The 24,460-nt window shown below is 39.1% G+C and overlaps 1 protein-coding gene across 1 annotated transcript; it reads right to left on the bottom strand.

The window, feature by feature from the left end:
* Positions 1-540: 540 nt before the first annotated feature.
* Positions 541-13,442, bottom strand: wfdc1 (WAP four-disulfide core domain 1). The gene is made up of 6 exons (XM_020935259.2): positions 13,048-13,442; positions 3,169-3,364; positions 3,007-3,090; positions 1,971-2,111; positions 1,542-1,592; positions 541-1,049 (listed from the first exon to the last, which is right to left on the bottom strand). Exons 1-6 carry the CDS (start codon positions 13,138-13,140, stop codon positions 991-993), a joined length of 624 nt encoding a protein of 207 aa, XP_020790918.1. The 5' UTR covers positions 13,141-13,442; the 3' UTR covers positions 541-990.
* Positions 13,443-24,460: the final 11,018 nt, after the last annotated feature.

The following is a 24,460-nucleotide window of genomic DNA, read 5'->3' as shown; positions in this document are numbered from 1 at the left end:
CTGAAGCTTTGTTTGGCGCGCTCATGGTGACAAATGAACAAGATGGCAGTTATAAAGCGGCCAGGCGCGCCATACCAAACAGATCTACAGGTGAACAGGCTTGAGTCCGCGCGGTGTCCGCTCACGGTTTATCTGTTGCTGCACCGTGACCGTCGGCTTATCCATGACACAATAGCTGTTACAGCCATCACTGCAAGTTCTCTCCAACAAGCTTTCTGACGCAGCTTTTAGGTAGGTGCCACAATAGGCACGTGCACGGGCGCGCGTCAGTGTGGGCCTATGAGAGATGGAGAAAGAGAGGCCCGTGACTGTACAAAGACGCGCACCCGCGGGGCTATACAGTTCCACACACTGCCCCGAGCTCAACAGCTCAACAGCCCGCTCACATCGGTCTGCTTTACAGGTGAGTTTTAGCTGGACATGGAGTCAATGAAGTTCTAAATGAAGAAAACAAAACAATCTTCCAATTCATCAATGATTCTCCAATAATGAACTATAACTTAAGACTTTTTCAAACTTTTATTTTGAATATGTGAGGAATTTCAAAGCAGACATAAAATAGTTTAGTTTATTTGTGATTATTAGCACCAGAAAAGCAGCAGTCAGTACAATGAGTTTACCCAGATCTGTTCTAGCCGCTTTTAGCTTATGAGTCTTCGTATAATTGACCAGCTTATTCTAACATTATCACAGAAGCAAAAATATGTATGAGCACCATTTGAACCAGAAAAAAAGTACAGGAGAGGTTATATAAGCCAACCAAGCCTTTCAGAGCATTTCATGAGAAACCATTTGTGAATTTAAAAGAGTGTAGAGTGTAGATTACATTAAATTATTATCCCCAACAAGAAAATAGTCTTTGGTTTATGGATGTGAATGTTTGATGAGGAGGTAGCAGCTGTACTTGTCGGCACAGTTATTTGCAGACCATGGCGTTAATATTGGTGTCCAGACTGAAGAGGTCACATAGAACATTGTATTGAATTCACTTCATCCCAGGTGCTTGTGGTGATGTTTCTCGTAGCCTACTGCATTGTTGTTATTGCTTCCTGAAAAAAAAAAAAAAAGATTAGCTCCATTGTGCAGAATTTCTCAATGATAATTAGGGATGCATCGATCCAGGTTTTTCTGTTCCAATACCGATACTTTGGCTTTAAGTATCTGACAATACCGATATCAACTGATGCTATTGCAGAGACTGACAACAAATATTTTATTTCCTATAAACACAAACGACGTACAGTAAGAAAAAAAAAAAAAATCCAATGTGTTATGACTGTTATTTAGTTATTTATCATTTAAAGTAACTACAAAACAGCTTTGAAAAAATACAGGGTTAATATCATGAGACGTTTTGAGCCTGTTTTGCCCAGTAAATAGCTTTATTATACTATTAGTTTATAGACCAAAATGTGATATCGACTGAACTGATATCTTGGAAGCGATATCTGATCCACGAAAATGTTCAATATCAGCGAAGATATTCGATACCAGTATCAGTGCATCCCTGTTAATAATTACAATATATTAAAATGTCTTGCCTAAGTAATCCTTGTAGTCCTTGTAGTATTTGTGCCTCAGACCACGTCCATCTGCAATCACATAAAACAGTTTACCAAAATTAAAAACAATCAGCAGTTTCATTTGGGGCTTTTGGTCCGTTATTAGAGGTGTTTAATTTATAATACAAGCTATCAGCAGTGCTAATTATATGGTTTCATTTCATAGGGAGGAACTTGGCGCCATATTGAGTCCACTGAGCCAGGAGATGCCCGGCCAGGCTTCACACAGCTGCTCTGGACTTGGCTCTACCCCCCATATCTGTCAATAGTGCATATAATAAGACACGTTACTGAGATGCCTTTAATTGGATCAAATAAACGCTAGCTCATTTGCAACAATAAATAGGAGATGATCTGTGGCCCTGTTTCAAGCCAATGACTGTATAAATGACTGCCTTACTGCCTCACCAGAGTTGCTGCGCTGCTTGATGCACTGTCCGCGGTTGGGGATGCCGGCCGCGGGGTTTCCTGGGTTAATGATGTGACATTCGTAGCCTGTGGGACAGTGGAGGGGCTCGTCTCCATCCTCTGTTGTACTGCACGCCTCGGCTACAGAAGGTACAACACACAAACACAAGAACTGATTATCTGAGGGTATTTATCTGCATTGGTATGAAGGCCTGTTAGGTGACAGTAGTTCAGTCGGTAGAGCGTTTGTCCACTGATCCGAAAGTTGGCGGTTCAAATCTTGCTGTCAACATAAACATAATTGGTTAAGCATTGGTGATGCGATTCCAGCTCCCACAGATGAATGCTGTTGTTGTGTCCTTGGGCGATTAACCCACCTCGCCCCCAGTGTCTGCATACACTGGTGTATGAAGGAGTGTGTGAATGGTTGAGTGATTCCTTGATATAAAGCATTTTGAGTGCCTTGAAGGTGGAAAAGCACTAAATGGGACCATGGCCAATTATCATATCGACCTGTTTTTCAATAATGTGTGAATGAAACAAAACAAAATTCCAGGTATGAGGAAACAACATTATAACATAGATCAGAAAAAAAGTGTAATATGGGCCCTTTAACTGTTTTGTTCAGCTATTTATTTATTGCAGCCGAAAAAGATATTGTAGATTTACAATAGTTTAAAAAAAAAATATATATATATAATTATGGTTTAAGTTTAGGCTTCTTCAGTTCTGATGCAGACTGGTTGGAATATCATTGCAAGTAACACAACCTTATTTTTTATAGTAAGAAGAATCTGCTATTATTGACTGAACTACCCTGTCATCTTAGTCATACAAGTCAGTAAAATAATTATCATGACATTTATCTAGTTGATTAAAAAATTTGCTACATAATACATTATATGACAAATTATATAAATAGAACTGGTTTTATATCTGTTGGATTTAGATTTTGCCATTAAAAAGAAATACAAAACACTGAAAAATACAAATGACCATGTTTTTATTCATTATGATGATGAGTACATACACTAACCTTGTAGAACCTCTTCTGGACCATCCAGCAGCCAGCCATTACCTCCCAACCACCTGGGCTTCGGCTGCACTAGCCAGTCCAAAACTGTAGTGTGAGAATAACTGACATTATGAACAGGATTTGTTTGTTATTACGGGTTTAGGGAGAAAAACATGTTCTTGCCTGGTGGTGGTTGTACTGACTCCAGACAGGCGTAAATACAGCCATTATAGCAGCAGCGCTTGTGCCTCTCACACTCTGAGTCTGAGCGGCACCCTGGCACCTCACATGCCCGCTCCGGGAGACTCTGAGGGGGAGGCGGGCACCGGTCATTCTTCTGGTGCTGTGTGGACTGGGGATGGCTTGGGTACTCATAATCCTGAAACACACACACGCAATAGCAGCACGTTACCAGGAGAGGTCAGTAAAACATATGGATGAAAACTGCAGAGGGCGACTATAGACTTTGTGAGCTTTCCTGCCTGCAAATGTCGTGACCTGAATTGAGAAGGGTATACACAGTGGGGGCAAACACTTCCCTGGTGAGTCTTAGAGAAGAAACTAGGCCAAAGAACTGTGAGGCAAGCTCTTCACACAAGCCTCAGAAACATCAAAAGTAAGACACACACACTTATTCGGAGGTACACAAAATATACACACCGCAATACACAGTGGATCTAGCTCTCTTTGAAAGGTAATACCAATGTTATGTGTATCACGCGTTCATGTTTATACTTTTTATTGGTTACTTGCTGCTCAACAGAATGTTTGGTTCCGAATTTCAGTTTGGCATAGAATCTCACAGCTGGTCTGGATTTAACGTTATAAAAGCCATATGTTTGAGGTTAGACTTTTTGGACGAGCAGGTCATGCTTATTGTAGCCAAAACCAGGCACAAAATAAGCAGAGTGCACATGTAATTGCACTGAGACGATGTTGTATAAGAAATAATGAGGTTTTAGTCAGGTGAGGAAATTGCTGAAAATTGGTACTCATGTCAAAGAATAGTTACATGGATAGAAAATACAAATTGCCAAAAAAGTATGAAGTGTGGATGAAAAATACTACTCAAAGTACAGTTTACTTTTCTGCAGTCATTTTAATACGATGAACTCAGTAACCCAGTATGATTGGCAATGCATTGAATAACAATCACATGGTTAGAATTATTCTCCAAAAAAAAATCCACTATACAATTACCCCAAAACATCTACTCATTTACAGTAACGCAGTGGTTGAACGTAATGTATAGTGAATGTAGTGCTGTATAAGTACATTTCAAGTAGATGCTTTTTACTTTTACTTCACTACATCTGGGAATAGGTAAATGTACTTTTTACTCCACAAAATTTTTACATTCATTTTTTATTGTTATTTAGAACCTGCTGAAGATCTGCTAAGTAATTTTTTTCATGTGATACTTTTACTTTTACTTGAGTATTTTTTTGGTCTGGTATCTGTATTTTTACTTAAGCAACAAAATTGAGTACTTCATCCACCACTGCAGTAACCTGAGTATTGTTTCCACCCCTGATTTCAGTGACCCGCCACGCCAAGAAAAAACAGAAACTATGTGCGGTAATCTTTTGTCAGTTTTAGTCTTAACATATCAAATATCTCAAATCAGTCAGTCGCCACACAGTGAACCAGGGCTACACAATGTTCACTCTTTGCAGATATTGACTTATGGTTAACATTACTACTTCTTAAGCAAATAAGAGAAAGAATATTTATAGACTGATTTGTTGATAGAGTGATTTGCCAAATCACCACAGCCATGGCAACAAAAATGGAAAAAATAGTTTCAGCTGTTATTTCAAACAACAACAATAGACATTTTTATTACATCCTTATGCGCAGTCAGTCACAAGACCGACAAAACTTTATATTTAAAAGATTAATATTTCTGAACTGATTCTGTCTTAAAGGTGAATTTATTTCCAGTGTGATCCAGCTCCTTGTGACATCCATTGTTCAGAGTCAGTGTTACAACGAGTGGGTTTGATTTAGACCAAATTAGTAATTAGATAATGAGCATGCGGTCTGCACTCAATCATTAAACAGCTCTGTTTATTTGGCAGCCTAACCACACTCTCACACGACTGGAAAAACAAAAGTGCGGGTGTTGTAACTCACTTGAAACAGGGACTAATTCACATGGGCAGTTACAAGTGTGGGGGGTCATTAAAGGGGCGGGAGCCTGGGTTTGGGAACCCAGAATGAACCATATACTTTAATGAAGACTGTTGCCTACTTTAATTGAAAAGAGCGTAATTACCAAGGACTGTAAAATGAAGGGGAGTGTGACGTCACTCATCGTGTGCAGCTCCAGTCAAATTAAGCTTACGTGGTGGCCAGGGGTCATAGGAGAGATTTTGGAGTCGAGTTTCATATTAGGAATAGGAATTTATTTATGGACAAAATAGGACAAAAAAGGATCATGTTAAGCGGGCTAATACGAACATTTTAAGACCAAAATGACGAGGCTCACTGCAGCAGTTACAGAGAGAGAGGTGATATTTTTTTCAGTGTAAAGTAAACTGGACCTAGAATCAATGGAGCTGGAAGCACCCCCATGAACACTTCCTATTTGGAACGTGGCAGCTACTGGGTTAGCTATGTTCATTGTATACAGTCTATGATAATTACTGTGTTCCATGGAGGTGTTATTCCTTTGCCTGGAAAGTACCATAGTTTGGCATTAAAGGGACAGTCCTAAATTTTGGAAATAGGACCTAATTTCCAAGTGTTGGAGACGTGTAGAGACAGTTTTTAAAATAATTCCATCCAGTCCTTGTATTTGCAGAGGTCGCTGGTGCTAGACTAGTGCATGTCAATGGCCATAGTTATCCTGGCCACTAAAAACAGTCTTACCCACTCCACAAAACACCCAAAGCAAATCTGTTATTACACCTGACTGTTGATGTAAATATCTGTGTCAATAGAATAATTTTAGAAGTAAACCCAACCTTGCATTTGAAGGTTTTATGTCTGAGCAGCAGCAGCGAGTTGTACTTCTTGATAGAAAGCTTGGCAGCGGCGGACTGATATCACCTAACACATATCTTACCTGCAAAGTAAAATCCCGCTGCTGCTGAGAAAATAGTTCCTCAACATGCGATGATTCATGTGATGCAAGGTTAGTTTTATTTCAACATTATTCTATTAACACAGACATTTCCATCGATAGTCTGGCGTGATAATAGATTTATTTTGGGTGCTTTGTGGAGTGGGTAAGACTGTTTTTAGTTGCAGGCTAACTATGGCCATTGACATGCACTAGCCTAGCACCAGCGACCTCTGCAAATACAAGGACTGGATGGACTGTTTAAAAAAGTGTCTCCACACGTCTCCAACACTCTGGCTCACTAGGAAATGAGGTCCTGTGTTTAAAATTCCGAACTGTCCCTTTAAAGAAGACCTATTGTGCTTGTGTCCGCTATAATCTATGACACCCATGGATCATTATGTTATAATCTTCGTGACTTCAGTGTTACATAACTGTAGTGCCCAATGTGAGCTGCCATCGCCATGAACGTTATTATAACAACGAGCCATGAAGTTGTCAGCACCTCTGATGGATAGCTGCACATCACACTAGTGAGTTGCTTTTTATAGTCGTCTGGATAGTAAGAACTGATACCGCTGACATCCATTAATAATAACAACAGTGCACACTGACCTTTCTCAATGAAAACACAGACAACCTGCATTGTGATATTGTCCGAACTATTCCATTGAGCCCCTGATTTATAAAGTGATTGGCCAGCACTATACACTTGAATATGGTGCCTGGTGGAGACCTGCCCGGACCTGTGCAGCTTTATCATAAATCTTTTTGATTCTTCAGTGGGATGTGGGAGTGTCAGACAGCACCTGAGGATGAGGGCCAGTGCACACACTTCCTGGGCCGGGCTGGTGTTAGATTTGGCCTAGGGCTTCAAAGCCAAACACACATCAAAGTGAAGCCTTTAAAAGAGGAGCTAATATAAATCTGATGTGCTTGCCCAGTTACTTCAGTCAGATGAATTCTTTTTTAGTACGCTGTTGGACCAATCACAAGGCAGTGTTGTGGTCTGTAACCAAAAAAACATGTAGTGTAATATCCTAAAGTTACAGAGAGTTTTAACATCAGCTTTTTGTTACAAAAACTAAACTTTAATTCAAATACAAATTCCCATCAGATTAGTGCAGGAACATAGCAGTTTGGTTGGGAGTAAATTTCCTTCCAAGGAATTCTTTCCAAGAATTCACTTTATTGGCCATTCTCAGAAATAAACAAATAGGGAATGCTGTTAGTTCTATGTCTAAGACTTTCGGTTTGTTGATATGTGCCTGTAAAAAGAAATAATCCTGGTCACGTAATCCAAATAATCTTGTACATAATCTTGTACACACTAAAACACAGCCTTAAATTTTATTACTTTAAATTTATATTGTTTGACGCAGTACAGTGAAGTTCCAATAATCCTCTAATCATTAAAAATAATATCATAATTTACAAGACCAAGATGTCAACTGCCAACATTACACTTTCTTGCCCTCTATTTTTATTTTTTATTTTTTTGGTCAAAAACAAAATTTTCTGTAAAAACAAAAAAATGGCGCTGCCATCATGTCACTGGTTCAATTCAGCAGTGGATTAGACTCAAAGATGTATCTGTGGGATCTTTGTGAACCTTCAAATATACTTACTGTTCAAGGTAAGGCTTTAAACCATTCCTCAACTCAAATTACTTTCTCTGTGGTTTGTGTCAGGTGCCAACTGCTCTACATGATTTTTTCTCATGCCTTTGCAGACTCTTTTGATGTTGCTGCTTCTTCCATCCAGAGATAATGGTGTTGCACAGACTGCATTCCTTCATTCACTCAAACTTTTTGGTACAGAGTCCAAAAGCTGCTGCGCACAAGGTTCTGTCTCTTCGGTCCATCCAGGTCTGCTATTAACAGGAAATGAACATTGACAAACCAAAAGCCAACCAGATGTGTGCAACTAGCTACTTCATGGCTCTGCTAGCTTTGAGATAAAGCAGTGTTAGCTGTTTACATCTAATTTAACAAATCCTTGACCTGCAGGCATTAAATAAGTGAGTAACGTAAATGAAAACGAAGGCATCTGTCTAGGATCTCTGCGCAATTGTGATTGGAGTGAAGCGCCTCAAGTCAGACAGCCAGACTTCAGTCTCTTGTGGCTTCTTTGCTGAAATTCCCCATGAACCGCGGGGCAGGAACACTTAAAAGAGCTGAACTGCAGGAGGAGATCACTTTCACATCATGCCACTGCTTGCCAATGAGAAATGTGATATAGAAAGACAACAAGAGTGCATCAAAGGAAATGGCCAGGCAGACAACAAGAGGCTTAAATGCGCAAACTGTCACTCAACAAGAATAGTAGATGTTAAAGCTAACGCAGTCCTTTGTGCTTACGCCCTCTGCACTTGAACTTCTGTCTGGACATTAGGAGATCTGATGTGATACAAAACCACTAACCATTCAGTAATTATCTATTCACCCTTTAGTAGTTCAAGTCTGCGTCATTAGCAGATAAAAATCACAAACTGCAGTGGCCCTCTGGGGTGGCTGTTGCTAATGCTTTTCTCCATGAAGATGTTACAGCTTTGCCTAGAATGGTCTGAAGTATCACAGTAATAAAGAAGTATTCTTCCTCTGAGCCGGCCTGTGGCGTCACCTGCCTGTCTGCAGGGAGTTAGAAAAGTACATCTATTAAACAAAATCAACCTTTCAGAGCTTTTAACCATGTTACAGTTCAGTTGATTCCCCCGTTTTACTTTACCATTTACTCACCCAAAGTTTTATTTGGAGTGATTTGTGCATGTTTGATTAATCATTAATCTCTTATTTTCAAGATGCCATTTTGCTGATCAAACACCCTGCACTTACTTTAGTTTCCAATTTTGTTTTCTTAATCTGTGATACACATTTGATTTGGCAGCGTCGCTTAGGTAAAAGTCCAGTAATGCCTTCTCCTTGCAAATATATGTCGCATGGTAACCCTATACTTTTATGTTGGCAATCTTTACTCTTCATCTTTTATCTGTTTCCTCTTAAATTAAATGTCCATGGTCAATTACTGACTGAATCAACTACTGAATCAAACCATTGGCCTGATGGTCTCTAGTAGTACAGATAAGCATGGCAGGTCAGTCTCCCTGATGCACTGATACAGCTTTTTCACTTCTGGTATTGATGTTGATACTTTGACATTAAGTATATACGGATACTTGATATTAACCGATACTAGTGTAGGGAAAATGGCACTTATTTCCTTAAAACACAGGAGCATAAGTTAACATAAGTTGACTTATAACACAGGAGATCTAGTTGTGCTATGTAACAGTTATTTATCCTTCAAGTAACTGCTGTAACAACATTGTATGAACAAAGTTTAAGGCCAAAATCAGCCTGTTAATAGTCTCATTACATCCAGCTAAAGGCTCGGTCACAATAAAAGCTTAACTTATATCATGGAACTGATACCTGATCCAGCTAAATATTTCATTTTCATTTATCTGTGCTGATATTCTACTTTCTGCTAAAGATCTTTTAAGATAGCATCTTCTCAAACATGTTCTGAATTTTGGAAGAACTATTGACTCTTCCATTTGTTTAGCATTTAATATTTCAGCCTCATACCATATGGCCTTATCTTGACAGTAATTATAGTTCATCCAACCAGATGTATTGTGGGCCTCTCCCAGCCAAATAAATTGTTTAAAAAATATATATAATTATTCTGGTGAAATCCTGTATACATTACAAAAAAACAGGACCACAGATGAAAGCTTCTAGTGCTGGTGGCCTTGATACTGTAAGCAATTTACTTTTCAAGTCTCATTTTCCATTGTACAGTACATTCATGAGGTCCCCAGTGACTATAATTTGTCTTTCTGCACTAGCTGGCTGTACAGGATAGAGTGTGTATGAATGAGGAGGCGGAAGGATCCAAACTGAAAGATTAAAAGATGCAGAGATGAAACAGTTTAAGAGGAAAGGAGACAAATGTTCTGTGTGCAGCAGTCTCAGCATGTTCCAATTATACAAGCTTTGAAGAATGCTACAGTGCTTGAGTGCCTGGGCCTGGGACAAGAAACTACACCACAGAAATTCATGGGAAAACTTTGAGGAAAGGGGTGCATTTAGACCTGTCACAATAACACATTTTGAAGTGTGATATATTGCTGAAGTAAATATACACAGTAAATGATAATATTGAAACTAATCTATGCCACTGCCACAAAAACCCAGGATTAGATTTAAACCACAAAAACTATTCCCAGTCTGCAAAATCATGAGCTGCAGTAAATAAATAACAGTACGAAACTCTTAATACTTTGTTTGCATCTGTAAGAAGTCATAGAAGCTATTAATTTAACCTTTTACGCTCAAATTTGCCAAAAAATAACCATAAATTTCCCACTAGTGGAAAGAAACTACACAGACGAATACTGACCCCAAAAAATGTTATTCCAGCATTCAGTTATTCAACAATAAGTTGATATATATTTATTGTGACAGGCCTAAGGGTGGTCAGCCTGATTCATCAGCTGGTTTCACTTCATAGAAACCGTCTGACCTCGCAGTATTAGAATTTGTTCGCTTGACAGTAGGCAGGTATGTTTTTTATTTAACCAGTCGCCGCTATTTGGTCATAACGTATGTAATGTGCCAGAACGCTCAGTGGTGTCCAAGTAATTGCCGGCACAACAGCAAACAAAGCAGAGAGTGAACATGTCTGTCAACGATCATTGTTGTTTCTGCGAGATGAACTTGCAAATTAAAGGTGCAATAAAAAATGTGAATGTCGTATTTGACAAAGGAAATCGAAAAGAGGATAGCGTATGCAGTCTGCTACCGCAACTAGGGTTGGTTCAGCTCTTCCCTGATTGACCAGAGTGTGATCTACAACTTCCAGGGTTCTTACAAAATGTCTAGTGTATTCTGATTCCTGACCTAGTCACTGGAGAGAAATAAAATTGAGAGGAGGCACTAGGTGGCGTCAGACTGACTAAGAGGTGGTTTGCACGGCTTAACATTTCTACTGGAGGATCCACCGCCTAATGTATCCATGGAAATGTTATTGCTTTGTCTAGAATGTTGCACAGTATAAATTAAACTTATCCTATCATTAAACCTATCATAAGGAAGACAAACAGGCTACAGCACTACGTTATATTACAAGTCAGATCTGTGGAGTTGCCCCTTTTTATGGTAGGAATGATTGTGTTTTTGAGCAATAGAAACAATTACAATGAATAAATGCTATATGGAAATGTTGAAAGTCATACCATGGAATATTACAGGCAAAGCAATAACATCTCCATGGAGACAAGCAAGTGGCGGACCCACCACCAGAAAAGTTGTGCAGTGGACCTTTAAGAAGGACTTCACTTCACTGAGTCAATTGCTTTTAGACTTGCTCAATCAACCAATCTAAGCAGAATTAGCAAGCAGGGCCTCAAAGTTCAAACTCTAACCCATATTTCTCACCCAAATCTCGCTGCGCATGCCAATTAATCATGAAATCAGTGGCTCATGCAAACCAGCTGCACTCTATAACTTCACATGTCTGGAATGGAAAAGTTCACCTGTCAATGTACATTACTCACGCTTCATAAGAAAAGTGTTATCTGTGCTGGGCTGAATGCATGAGTTTAGCAGCAGAATATGCATTGTTTTCTGGCATTCTTCCATGTAGGCCTGTCATGATAACCAGTTTTATATTTTAAAGTGTGATTTATTGTTGAAGTGAAACCATAAAGCTGAATTATGCCTTAAAAAAAAAAGTATTCTAAATGTACAAAAAAAAGAGCTGCAGTAAATACATAACAGAAAAAACCTTCTACATATGAAGAGGTCCTACGGAAGACCAAAATCCAATAAAAATGTACTTAAAAAGTGGTAACTTTTTAGAAAAGTTAGCACTCTTGTCATAGCAATTTACAATTTTATTCAAAATATTATACATTTCTAATGGTCAGCCGTCCTTAAAATTGTAACTTAAACTACGGCTGGATATCATTAAGATGTTGCCGATACGATACATACCTCGATACATAGGCCACGATACGATACTTATTTCGATACAGTGCACTTTCGATTCGATACAATTTATTTCAAATCAATTTGATTTGGTTCAATAAAAAATAATGGCTAAATTATGGCTGTGATACTAAAAGTCTTTGTTGAACCATGTCTTGTGCAAAGTGAATATGAAACACAAACATTTTAATCATCAAAACTGTGACTATGTCAAATGTTTTGTAAAAACGAGTTTTTTTCCACTAAACAAGCAACAAAACTGTAGCGTCGTAACAAAATAATTCCGTAAAATATACCAAAAAATATTCTTGGTGATATATTGATACAGCAGTCCCTGATATCGATACTGTATCATTACATTAAATGATACAGTAGGCAATGCAACTAAATATACAGGCTTTAAAAGATGCACTGCCTAACATTTCTACTGGAGGGTCTGTCACCTGCTTGTCTCCATGGGAATGTACCACAGTAAAGATTAAACCTAGTAGGTTACAGCACTACATTACTATTCAGATCTGTGGAGATTCGTCCCTACTCACAGAAGGAATGGTTGTATTTTTGAGCAATAGAAATATCCGTAATGAATAAATGCTAGATGGATATATTTAATGTCATACCATGGAGCGTTCCAGGCATATCAATAACATCTTCATGGGCCATCCACCAGAAAAGTTGTGCAGTGCACCTTTAATCTCTCTTAAATGTGATACTTTCATTTGTTTCTAATTATATAGACCTACGTTGAAGATTCTTGAGCATGTGTGCAGATTACAAAACCTTCTGTAACAGGATAATCAGAATTTGTCCACAGCTTGTTTCAGACCCATATTAACATTTTGTCAGATTTACACTGCAGTCTCAAGTTACTTCAGCTGTCTCTCACTTCAGCCACAAAAGTTCTCCCACTGTGCGAACATCCACACTCCCGCCTGCTCCCAGCCTCTCCAACAGAAACCCCATTGTACTGTTAATGCATAAGGGATTACACTGGAGTCTCACCTTATGGTTCAGTCCTCTTTTCCTGATCCTGCGACCATCACTTCCCGTGGATAGCATTAACAGGGACACCAGCAGCACCAGACAGTGTGCCATGGTGAGTCCCGTGTCCAAAGTCCTATCTCCTCTCTTCTTCTTTTCTTTGCTTTCCGAGGTAAGTTAGTCCAATAAAGTGCTTAAAAAACTCCACTTCTTCCACTGCCTGCTCTCATGTGCTTGTGTGGAGCAGAGAAGATTACACAAGCCTTGCCTCTCTCCCCCTCTCTCTCTCTCTCTCCCTCCAAACAGACCTCTGTGGGTCGGGGGGTGCACACAGGGCAAAGAGTGACAGTGAGTGCAGAGAGAATGTAATGAATGAAAGAGTTAGAAAGGAAAGAGGAGGAAGTGGAGCCGCGGAAACATCAGGAGCAGAGAAAAAACTGGAAGAGTCTACTGGCACACACAAGATCACATGGGAAAAGGGGGAGTTAGAGCGAGAGAGAGACAGAGTGAGACCTCCCCTTTGAACAAACTTCACCTCACATCTGTTGTAAAAGTAACCATTATATTTTACTTGGTCATGTGCCTAATGGACTGAGCAATGGTTCATAGTTCTGAATTAGATCCAAAAATGTGTCACTACCATTCACCAGACCAGAGACTTCTACCAAGGCACTGACCTTGTCTTGCAATGGCTCCCAGATTTATGTTAGTTCAAGTTTAACTACACCACTAGCCCTTTTGGCAGAGACAAATGCCTCACTATTATTTTTATTGTTCTAATATATTGTTGCTTGTACATCTCTGTAAAGGTTCCATATTAAACAAAACGGATTCTTGCAAGCTTTAAACCATGTTATAATGCTGTTTCCTCATCAAAAACATACCTGGAGTTGTGTTCTGTTTCATACATGTTTGAGTAACCCTTTATTATTAGCCTCTGTACCTCTCAAAATATTCTCTTCCACCTTGTGATGTCATCTAGTAGTAGTTTTCAAGTCAACAGTTAACTACACCTTTAGTCCAGGAGAGATTGCCAAATTGCAAATTATCCAAATGATTCTAGAGAAAGTGAAGTTTAAAAAGTGGAGCACTTATTTACCACATGACATGAGTATTTTCTGTTTGGGAGATGAATTCAGCCTAAATATGCAGGGTTTGTGTGTTAAACATGTGTGATTGAAACAAAACACAGCACCGGGTATGTTAATGATGAGAAAACATTATAACATAGATCGGAAAGTAGTGTAATATGCGCACTTTATGGACTTAAAAAAAAACAAAAAAAACAAACTCATAAGATAATATAGTCTTTTATTGTTTCCTGAGGGAGAAATTTGTCTTGTGACAGGGGATCATATGCTTTATCAAAAACAAGACAACAAAACACAAAGCACCACACAAACATTTACCACAGAACAGAAATAGATACGAGACCACGTATGACCATGAGTGATGCACCAACAGGACCTTTAAGTCATTAAGGCCTAACAGATATTAATTGGCATGTAGCTGCTTAACTCTCACAATGCCTCAAAATTCTTAATATTACATTTTTTTTTCCAAAAGTCTATGGGAAAAATGAATGAAAATTTTACTTAAGAATCAAAGCGAGGTCACTGTTGAGCTTCATAGGGTTTATGGTCTGACTGTCTGTGTTGAAAGTTTCTCCTTGTCTGGGGGAACTGCGTGAAATGAAACATCAAACAATAGTTAATCCAAGAGCCAAATACGCCTTGAAACATAAAACTGTGGCTACCAGCCTCTCGGTCTTTTACTTGTTTAAGCCAACTGGATAAAAAAATGTATACAAAACAACCATTGCTTCACCACATTGTACATGTAACCCAACACTGAGAACATTTTGGTGCAAATCTCTTGTCTCTTGAATCTGTTATTACGCTAAAACAAATGACTTAGCTAAGTATGGGTTGTGGGGGACTTGTTATTGAGACCAAAACACAAGCTTTCTCAGCATAAAACAGTGGAATGCATTGTCTGCTGCCGATGAACTTGTGTTTGCCCAGGATGTTTTTAGAAGATGAGTTGTGATTTTGGTGGCACTGACCCATAAAAAGCATGTGGAGTGCCAGGAAGGGGCCTCCCATCTTCACTGCATCACTGATTTCTACTACTCTTTCCGTATATCCAGCCGAGAAATGTAACGAAGTAAAAGTAGGAAAGTGCTGTACTTAACGGTGCGTTGTGTAATTTGTAATTTTTCTGGTGGAAGGTCCGTCAAATGCTTTTTTTCATGGAGATGTTGTTGCTTTTTCTGGAATGTTTCGCAGTATGGCGTTAAACCTTTCTATCTTCACGAAGACCAAACCAGGCTAAGTTACAGGTCAGATCTCGGGAGACGTGACCTCGCTCACAGTCAGAATGCTTTTTTTTGTAGGTATTCTTGATTTATAAAAGCACTTGTAATTGAATAAATGTAAGGTAGAGCTGTTTAATGTCATATTGTGGAACATTCCAGGCAGAGCAGTGACATATCCCTAGAGACAAGCAGGTGATGGACCCCCAACCAAAACGTTACATAGTGCACAATCGAGTACTTCTTCCACTACTGCATATATCCATCTTCCATGTTGGGCTCTCTCACAACAAACTCAGACAAAACCCCCAAAATGATAACTGACCCCCCTCTCCAATCTCCTACTCCAGCGCTGTGTTACCATTTGGACCTCTCTCTCCACTCCAGTCCGTGAAAGAATGCTAAGCCGGCACAAATCTCCGTCATTATTAGTTTTACAGGAGCGGGGCTCAAGTCACAGAGAGGCCCCCAGCTTGGCTTACACAAAGGGCGCAGCGTGCACAAAGAATGGGCCAAAAACGAGCAAGCACAAAAGAGGGCAGATACATGAGAGATAGAGGCAGAGGGTGGACGTGGAGCTGGCCCTATATGAATGGGACACCAAGGAGATTATAGTAGTGTTAGCACAGTGCCGTGTGCATTATGACACGAGCTAAACAAAATAAAACACAAATAATGAGCCCGTATCAAGTCACATTAAGCTGCCTTTTACGAAAACCACTGGTAAATCCATTGATCTTAAAGGTGCACTGTGTAACTTTTCTGGTGGAGAGTCAGTCATCAGCTCCTCTCCAGGTGACACCATAGGGCCACGTTACATGTCAGATCTACAGAGCCACTAGTAAGAATTAGGTCAATAAAACCCTTGTTATTGAGTAAATGCAAAATGGATATGTTTAACACCTTACCAGGACAAAGCAGCAACATCTCCAGATCTCCAGACCCTCCACCAGAAAAGTTACACTGTGCACTTTAAAAGAAGACTTATGCAGTTTTCTAACGGTTATTACTAAAACCACATAATGGAAACAGCTCCATTGACCTTCTGTTCAAAACTGCAGAACTGAGAGGCTCCATCTCTTCACTGGCATTTCATCATAACAAGCAGTAGTTTGTTAGCCTGACTCTCACTTTCACTTTGTGGAAACCGTCTGACCTCAAAGCATTAGAATTTGTTCGCTAGCAGGTGGGTGCTATTTTTAATTTAACCAATCGCTGCTATTTGATCGTGACGTATGTAATGCGCTGCTAAAGGGGCTAACTGATATATTAAGCTTTTCCCAAATCCTGAAGGAAGAAGGGCAATAACGTCTTTCCCCTTGATAAAATTCACCAAACATTCTCTTTGTTCCAGCTTTAAATCCTCAATCTCGGGAGTCGTTGCCAACACAGAATGTATGGCTCTTCGCTGACTGACTGGTGCCCAGACTCGCACGTCCGGGGTTCTTGGAAACCATCTAGTGTATTCTGATTCCTGACCTAGTCGAAAGAGAAGAGAAATGAAACTGAGCGGAGACAATGGGTGGCGCCAGCTTGGCTAGCAGATTGCATTATCAATAGAAATTAAATTCTGAGTAAACTAATGATGAGGGAACACCATCTTAAAAGCCCAGAAGTAAATTTTACAAAATAGCCTATGCATCACTTAAGAGCCAGATTAACTTAATTCCTGAAAATCTGTATGATTTCTATATTTTGTCAACCGTCTTTTGTGCCATTTTCTAGTGAGCAGCAGAAAAAAACAGCCTCCTCAGCCTCTTTTCTTTTTGGTACGACTGTTGTGGTGTCTCTGGGTTAAGATGGCCTATTCCAGTCACATCTTACCTTCCAAATCTACGCCTGACTTGCTTTGATCCCTGCGTTTCAGCCATATTTGTAGTTTTTGATTCTCAGTAACTCAAAACCCATAACGTGAGCATTTTGCATGTACTGGATGAGAAATAACCTTTTTGTTTTCATTGGAATGGATATGACAAAATCCAGTTCAAGTATAACAAGAGCAAAACATGTGTGTAGCCGAACACATAAAAAGATGTTTCTTGCTCCAGTGACATGCGACAGTGCAGCTAGTTTGAATAATATTTATATCTGGACTTTATTATCTGCCTGTGATGTTATTCATTTTCCCTCTGTGAAAGGTCCAGCTGGACGCCGTGCAGTCCTGACTCTGGTACAGTATTTCCAGACTTTCTCACATACTTCATTTGTAGAGGCCTATGCTAAATATGGATCGTATATATGAATAGGAGAAAACCTAAACACAATGATACAGTACGCGGCACATACTATAAATCTGAGTGTTTAAATGTATTGCTCTAACCAAACAGGAAATGACAAACACTGTGGATTCAGGGTCTGTTCAAATGAGTGGCCCTTACAGTTGCATATAAACAGTATTCCGAAAGACAAACAAAGTCTTGACAAGAGAAAGAGGAAGGAAAACGCAGAGATAAGGAATGGGCTTGAGTGCTCAGAGACACAATGTCATAGCTCAAAAGACTGAAATTCCTTTAATCTTCCGGTCGCTCTGGAGACACTGATGTGCAAGATTTTTCTTTTGGGTGGAGTGTCTCGAGGGCTTCATACCACATGATATGAAAAGGCTCCTTCCAGTCCAGCTTCACAAGGTCACTTCAAGGTTCAGTTACTTTAATAAACATGGACGCGTGTTTATTAAGCTTTTTTGAATGTCTTAACCATAGATTGTATAAAGAAGTGGATTAAAGGAGTGTGACGTCACCCATAGTGTTTGGCTCCAGTCAAATGAAGGTCACAAGGCTGGCACTTATAGAAGCGAAATTGGAGTTTTCATATTAGAAATAGGAATTTATTTACGGACAAAATAGGGAAATCAAAACACCAAGATTGTGTGGGTTAATGCGAATATTTTAAGGTCAAATTTTGAGATAAAGCTCACTGCAGTAGTTATAGAGAGAGGTGTGACAATTTTTCAATGTAAAGTCAATTGGAGCCAGAGTCGATGGAGCCAGAAGTGTCCCCTTGCTCACTTCCTATTTGGAATGCTGGGGTGAAATGGCAAGAGGACGGTTAATGGTGGAAAGAGCATTTCATTCACACATTTTTAACGCACAAATCCTGCATATTTAGGCTGTTCCACCTTGTGATGTCATATGGTAATAATGTGTTTTTGAACTCTGTACACCTTCACTAGAATCATTTGGATAATTTCAGACCTGAAATTGCCAATCTCTACTGAACGAAAGGTAAAAGGAGGAGGAGGTAAATATGAAGACTACCACTACATGACATTTTTGTGACAAGGGGCACAAAGCATTCTGAGCTTTACACAGACTAATAAAAGATTACTCAAACATGTGAATGCAACAAAACACAACTCCAGGTATGTTTTGAGGAGGTAACAGCATTATGACAAGGCTTAAAGCTCGCAGTAGCCAGTTTTGTGTCATATAGCAGGGAAACCCCAACCCCTGGGCTGTGGACCAGTACCGGGCCGTGGGTCATTTGGTACTGCGCTGCGAAACTGTGAACCCCCCTTCTCGTGTCTTCTTGCATACTCTGAGTGGACCATGTCTCTAAACCACAACTAAAACCAGGACTAAATTATGACTAAACCAGGTCTACGTAAACCAGATCTAAAACCAGGACTAAAACAGGATTCAACCAGGACTAAACCATGCTGCCTCCACTCCCCCAGTCCGCAAAATATTGTCTGAGATAAAACAAGTCCGTGGAGCAAAAAAGGTTGGGGACCTCTGTAATATAGGACCTTTAATGTTTATGGTTAGATCTTTACATTGTTCAAAACATTATTCAACCAGTTGTATTTCCCAGCCTTGGCATTGGCACCATTCTACCACAGGAGATTTGTGGTCAGAATTACACCACATGTGACAATTATACAAGCATGGTTAATATAAATTACACCAACCAAATGAGAACACATGTGAGTTTGATAATGGAGTCCAGCCGAGGCATCTGGACTAAACATGTGTAGAACCATCAATAGTTTACGGCGGGAGTTAGTGGATGTGTAATATACAAAATTACATGGCATATGTTACTGGACAGTGCATTCAAAAACGCATAAATATAATAGATGGATGATTTTACATAACAAATATTGCTTAGGCATCTGGGTTATATGGAATCAATAGCAGCTGGTGGTAAAATTATGTATTTCTCAGCCCCTGTTTTGAGATCAAGGGAAAATATATTTGGTATCCCCGTAACTGAGTGTTTTCAGTTTGAGAGAAGAACTCAGCCTAAATATACAGAATTTGTGTTAAAGTGTGAATGAAACAAAATACAAGTGAATGTATGTTTGTGATGAGGAAACAACATTATAGCATAGATCAGAGAATAGGGTAGTATAGACCCTTTAAGTTTGGTTCACAAAAAAACACGTTGACTGACTTAATGCTTTAACTGCAGTAAATAGATGCCTGTTAAAGTCAGTCTGTTTTCTTCAGATTAGTTTGGGCAGCAGCTTGGGTCAAAGGTCAGTGTGATTTATGGATTTAAGGGAATGCTGCTGGTTTTACTTTGCACTTGTGAACTGTAAATGGAACCCATACCATAAAAGTGATTCCCATGGATAAAGTGTCTACAGTTACATACATGGGGGAATTTTAGTGTTATCACAGAAAAATACAAGAATAGTTTAGCAGCAGAACAAGAAAATCACAAAATATTTATGATATACATGGATTCAAATATTTAAGAAGTAAACTATATTACTTATCTGGTCAGGGGTCTGCCACTTGCTTGTCTCCATGGAGATTGCAGTGCCTGGAATATTCCACAGTATGGCATAGAACTTTTAGGGAGATGGAGGTAAAGTTGGTGCCCCAGGCCAAGTCACGGGTAAGATCTGTGTAGAGGCGACCTTCCTTGCAGTAATAATGCAAGTATTTTTGAGCAACAAAACAGAAAAAAAAAAAAAAGAAAAAAAAAAGCAAATTAGGAAAGTTTAAACTCATATTGTGGCATAACAGTAACATTTCCATAGAGATAAGCACTATAAGCAGCATCTCTCGCCCCAGAAGATTTAGATAGAGCAGGGGTCCCCGGCCGCAAGTCTGGGGCCTAAAAACGGGCTGCAAGCCATCTGGTATATTTACCATATCTATTCTGAAAATATAACACAAATGAATGGCCATTTTTCCAAACTATGGTTAAGAGTTATAAGCATTTTGTGCTATTGTTGTAGCCCTGCCCCCTCCATTGGTCTCTGAAAAGCTTATATCTTTATTACTGGTCCTTGCGAGAAAAAAGTTTAGGGACTACGGACCGTTAAAATGTTAAAAATATAAAAATATTCATGAATTGCCATCATCAAAAACCCAGTGAAAGAGCACTTTGAGCCTGTTTAGGCCTGGAGCAGCTGAGGAGTTTTTTAATGACTGTTTTACTAGCAGTGGGATGGAAGCTGGAGCTCATGTTTGTGTTTGAAGTAACTGAAAGTCCCAAACACACCGCTAATGTACAGTGGGGACTTTATTCTGGCCTGCTCCTATACATTCTGCCTGACTGTAATGTAAGAATGTGGGCATGACTGGCGCCATTCTTTTACCTCTAGATATCAGCAGAAGCCTGTAATACTATCACCGTGCCTCTGTATCTACAAGTAGCTGTTCATAGTGACATATTGTTGCTGCCAGTGCCTTTGAACAGTCTCCATATTGTGTGTGGGCTGCAGGGAGCGAAAGCTGGAGATTAGAGGAACAAACCAGCAGATGACAGAGGAAGTGTTGATACAAGAGATGATGGACTAGCATACAGTAGACTAAACAAGGACTGAGCCTGCATTCCTCTATCTGAATTATGGTTATAAAGTTTATGCAATGAGTTGAATGAAGAGGTGTAAAGTATATTCAAAGAAGTAATTATAGGCAAAAACTTTTTTTTTTTACACTTCCATCCCAAAAAGGAATTATGATCTGTTCATAACTGCATACAATGTTGGTAAGTAACAGTATACATACACCGAAAATGTGTTGGTGTTCAGTATACTACTTTTGAGAAAACCGTGTTCTGGTACTTCTGTTACTTTGTTTCATTCGGTGGTATTCAGAATAGAGGTAAAATGCTGCTAAAATCAAAGAAATACACGATTACTTACGATATACGATTACATACGAATACACGATTACATACTCGATCGTGAAGTTCTGGCTTTAGACTGCACATTTTTAGTAATCTATGGTATCTTGGCATAATCAAATTATCTGTTCCTTTACTGACACCTTGTGGTTGAAGAGTAAACACAAAATATCCGTTTGGCGTATTATTGGTCCTCTGAAATGGTATTAATTATGTTCAGAACTTACAAAAGTTCAGAACTCAAAATCACAGAAACATCAAGATTTGTTTGCCTACAATTGCAGAAATAATAATATCAAAAACATACCCAGATTGTGTTTTATTTCATTCACATGCAAACCCTGTGTTTTAGGTTGAGTTCTTCTCTCAATCAGAAAACACTTCACCTTGTGATGTCAGGAAGTGCAACACTGTGTATATAAACTCTACTGTATACACTTTCACTAGAATCATTTCTGTCCTGTAATTGCCCATCTCTACAGAACAAAACGTAAAAGGTAACCGTTAACTTGAAAAATATCGCTTCATTACATTACAAGGTGGTACAGAGTATTTTGAGTTTTAAAGATGTAGAGACACTAATATTAAAGTATTACTCAAACGTGTGAATGAAACAAAATACAGCTCTGACTATGTTTTGAGGAAGTAACAGCATTACAACATGTCTTAAAGCTCGCACAAGTTTGCATACTATAGGACCTTTAAACTACTTCACAAGAAATAATAAACTAAAAAGAGTGAAAGAGTTCATCCACAAACCCTTTTTATTGAGTTTTTTCCAATTAAAGTCCTAAGCAGGTTTTTATGACGGTGACCTGTTGCCATATGTGTAGACAGGTCTGGTCTGGTGATCTGCTTTGCTCATTAGACTGGCCCCCCGCTGCACTCCCAATCATGCCCGATTACCAGCATGTGTCCGACTGTTCTGGTCATGGAGAAAGTCTGAGCTGGGCCTACACCACACTTTCCTCCCCTCCAGTGTCAATATTATCCTTCCTTTTTGCTAATAATTCCATACAACACAAAGACTGACCACCACAGTTCTCTTTTTGACTGGAATTACGATTGACACAAGGTTGCAATGTACTGTTTCTAGCATATTTAGACTGAGTTCTTCTCTGAGTTCTTCTCTCTAACAAAAACACACTGCAGAAAATTGTTGTAGTTGATGTTAGCAGTAGATAGCAGTAGTAGAAGTAGTAGCAGTAATAGAAAAAGTAGTATCAGCAGCAGCAGCAGCAGTAGTAGTAGTAGTGGTAGTAGTAAACATTTAGGCTACTGTAGAATTAAAAGCAACTCGAACATTAGTTACTCTTTGGTAGTAAATACAACAGCAGCAGCAGAAGTCCACTCCTCGCTGCAGTACACATAATAACTGCATGGTGTGAAGCAGTAGTGGCGTAATCATTGTATCCATGCTTCTTAGTAGCTTACAGTAGTAGTATTATCAGCATGTATCTATGTAGGCCATGTTTTTTTATTTCTCCCCTCCAGTCTGAACCCAGGTAGCCGCTCTGCATTCCACAACATGACCTCTCAAGTGCAGGGTCACTTCAGAGGAGAGAAAAAAATGTAAATACTATTTCAGCTGTTTCTATGGCCACCCTAAGCTACCCTTTTCCAGTCTGGGGTCAGTGCAACCTGGAGGTATGTCTGCAGTTATTCAGTATATAGGTGCAGTATGGTTTTACTTCATATAGACGCATATTTTACTGATGATTAACTGAAGAATCGCTAAAATAAAAATAAAAACATGAAATTATAGGTTCTTATGAAAGTTTAGAGGTCCTTTATTGCACAACATAGGTTCTTGTGAGCTTTAAGTCATGTTATAATATTGTTTTCTCCTCAAACATTCACACATTAGTTTATTATTAGTCCGTTTACATCTCCAAAGCTTAAAATGCTCTGATGCCCCTTGTGATGTCATGAAGTGGTTTCGAATTATCCGTTACCTACCTTTAGTTCAGTAGAGTTTGGAGCTGAAAGCCTCCAAATTATTCTTAAGAACTGCACAGTGGAGAACTTCCTGTATTACCACATGGCATCTCAAGGTGGATGGTATGTTTTTGATGAACTTATTTTGAACTTATTTATAACATAAATCAGAAAATAACATAATATAGGCAGATTAATTTGAGTTTGCAGTTTTTGAACAGTGCTAATAGTCATTGGTTCTGCCACTATTATAATTTATAAACAAATATAATATTAATATGAGTATTAGTGGCTGGTTTTTACAAGTAAAAAGCAAATAAGAGTTTTAAATCGTTCAAAAGTTCAGATCCTTCTCATGTAAAGTCAGTAAAGCGGGCTGTGGTTTGTAGTAAGCTCACGTGTGCTCTGTGTTCTCTGAGGGAACACTGTCTATCCGAGCAGCAGGCCTCATCTCCCACATGATATACAGCCTCTCGTCTTTTTCTTGGCAGTGGGTTTGAGGGGGGACTTTTCATGGATTTGGTCTTTGGCCCTGTCAGCAAGATCAAAGCCCTGCGGGATCAGGGGCCATCTTTCTCTTTTTTGTTCATTTTTTCATCTTTCTTTTGCTGCATATTGTGAAAGTGTTGTGTATAGAACTTCACTTTTAGTATGTAGTAAGTAGCGTGTTTAAGATGTCTGTGTAATCCCTCAGTCGTCCACCTGTGATCAATAGCAAAAGAAAAAAATAAGTCTAACTATTGGATGAGTGGTGAAACATTTTACTTTGCACCCTACATGGGCGACTGAGGGATTACACCGACCTTTACAAAAAATGTACACTGACTATATACATTACTCATACATTTTACCTTTGATATTTCCAATGATTTGTCTGCTCTCCACTCACATTCTTAGTAATGCAATGATGAAGCTCAACCACTGGGGAGAGCTAAAGTCATACTTTGCAAGTTGTAATCTTACGCTAACCAAAAAAACATGTATTTTTGTGTCAGATTATTAGCTTTCATTTCAAACCCAAGATTATTCAAACCAGCATTTATATTACATGTTTTCTCAATAAAAAATACAGAGAATTTCAGAGAAGTCATTGACCAG

Source organism: Boleophthalmus pectinirostris, unplaced genomic scaffold, assembly GCF_026225935.1.
Source record: "Boleophthalmus pectinirostris isolate CB_2022bp ecotype Guang Dong unplaced genomic scaffold, ASM2622593v1 HiC_scaffold_2, whole genome shotgun sequence".
NCBI lineage: Eukaryota > Metazoa > Chordata > Actinopteri > Gobiiformes > Gobiidae > Boleophthalmus > Boleophthalmus pectinirostris.
The sequence above is the reverse complement of the archived record's forward strand: the minus strand, read 5'-3'. Positions and strand labels throughout refer to the sequence as shown.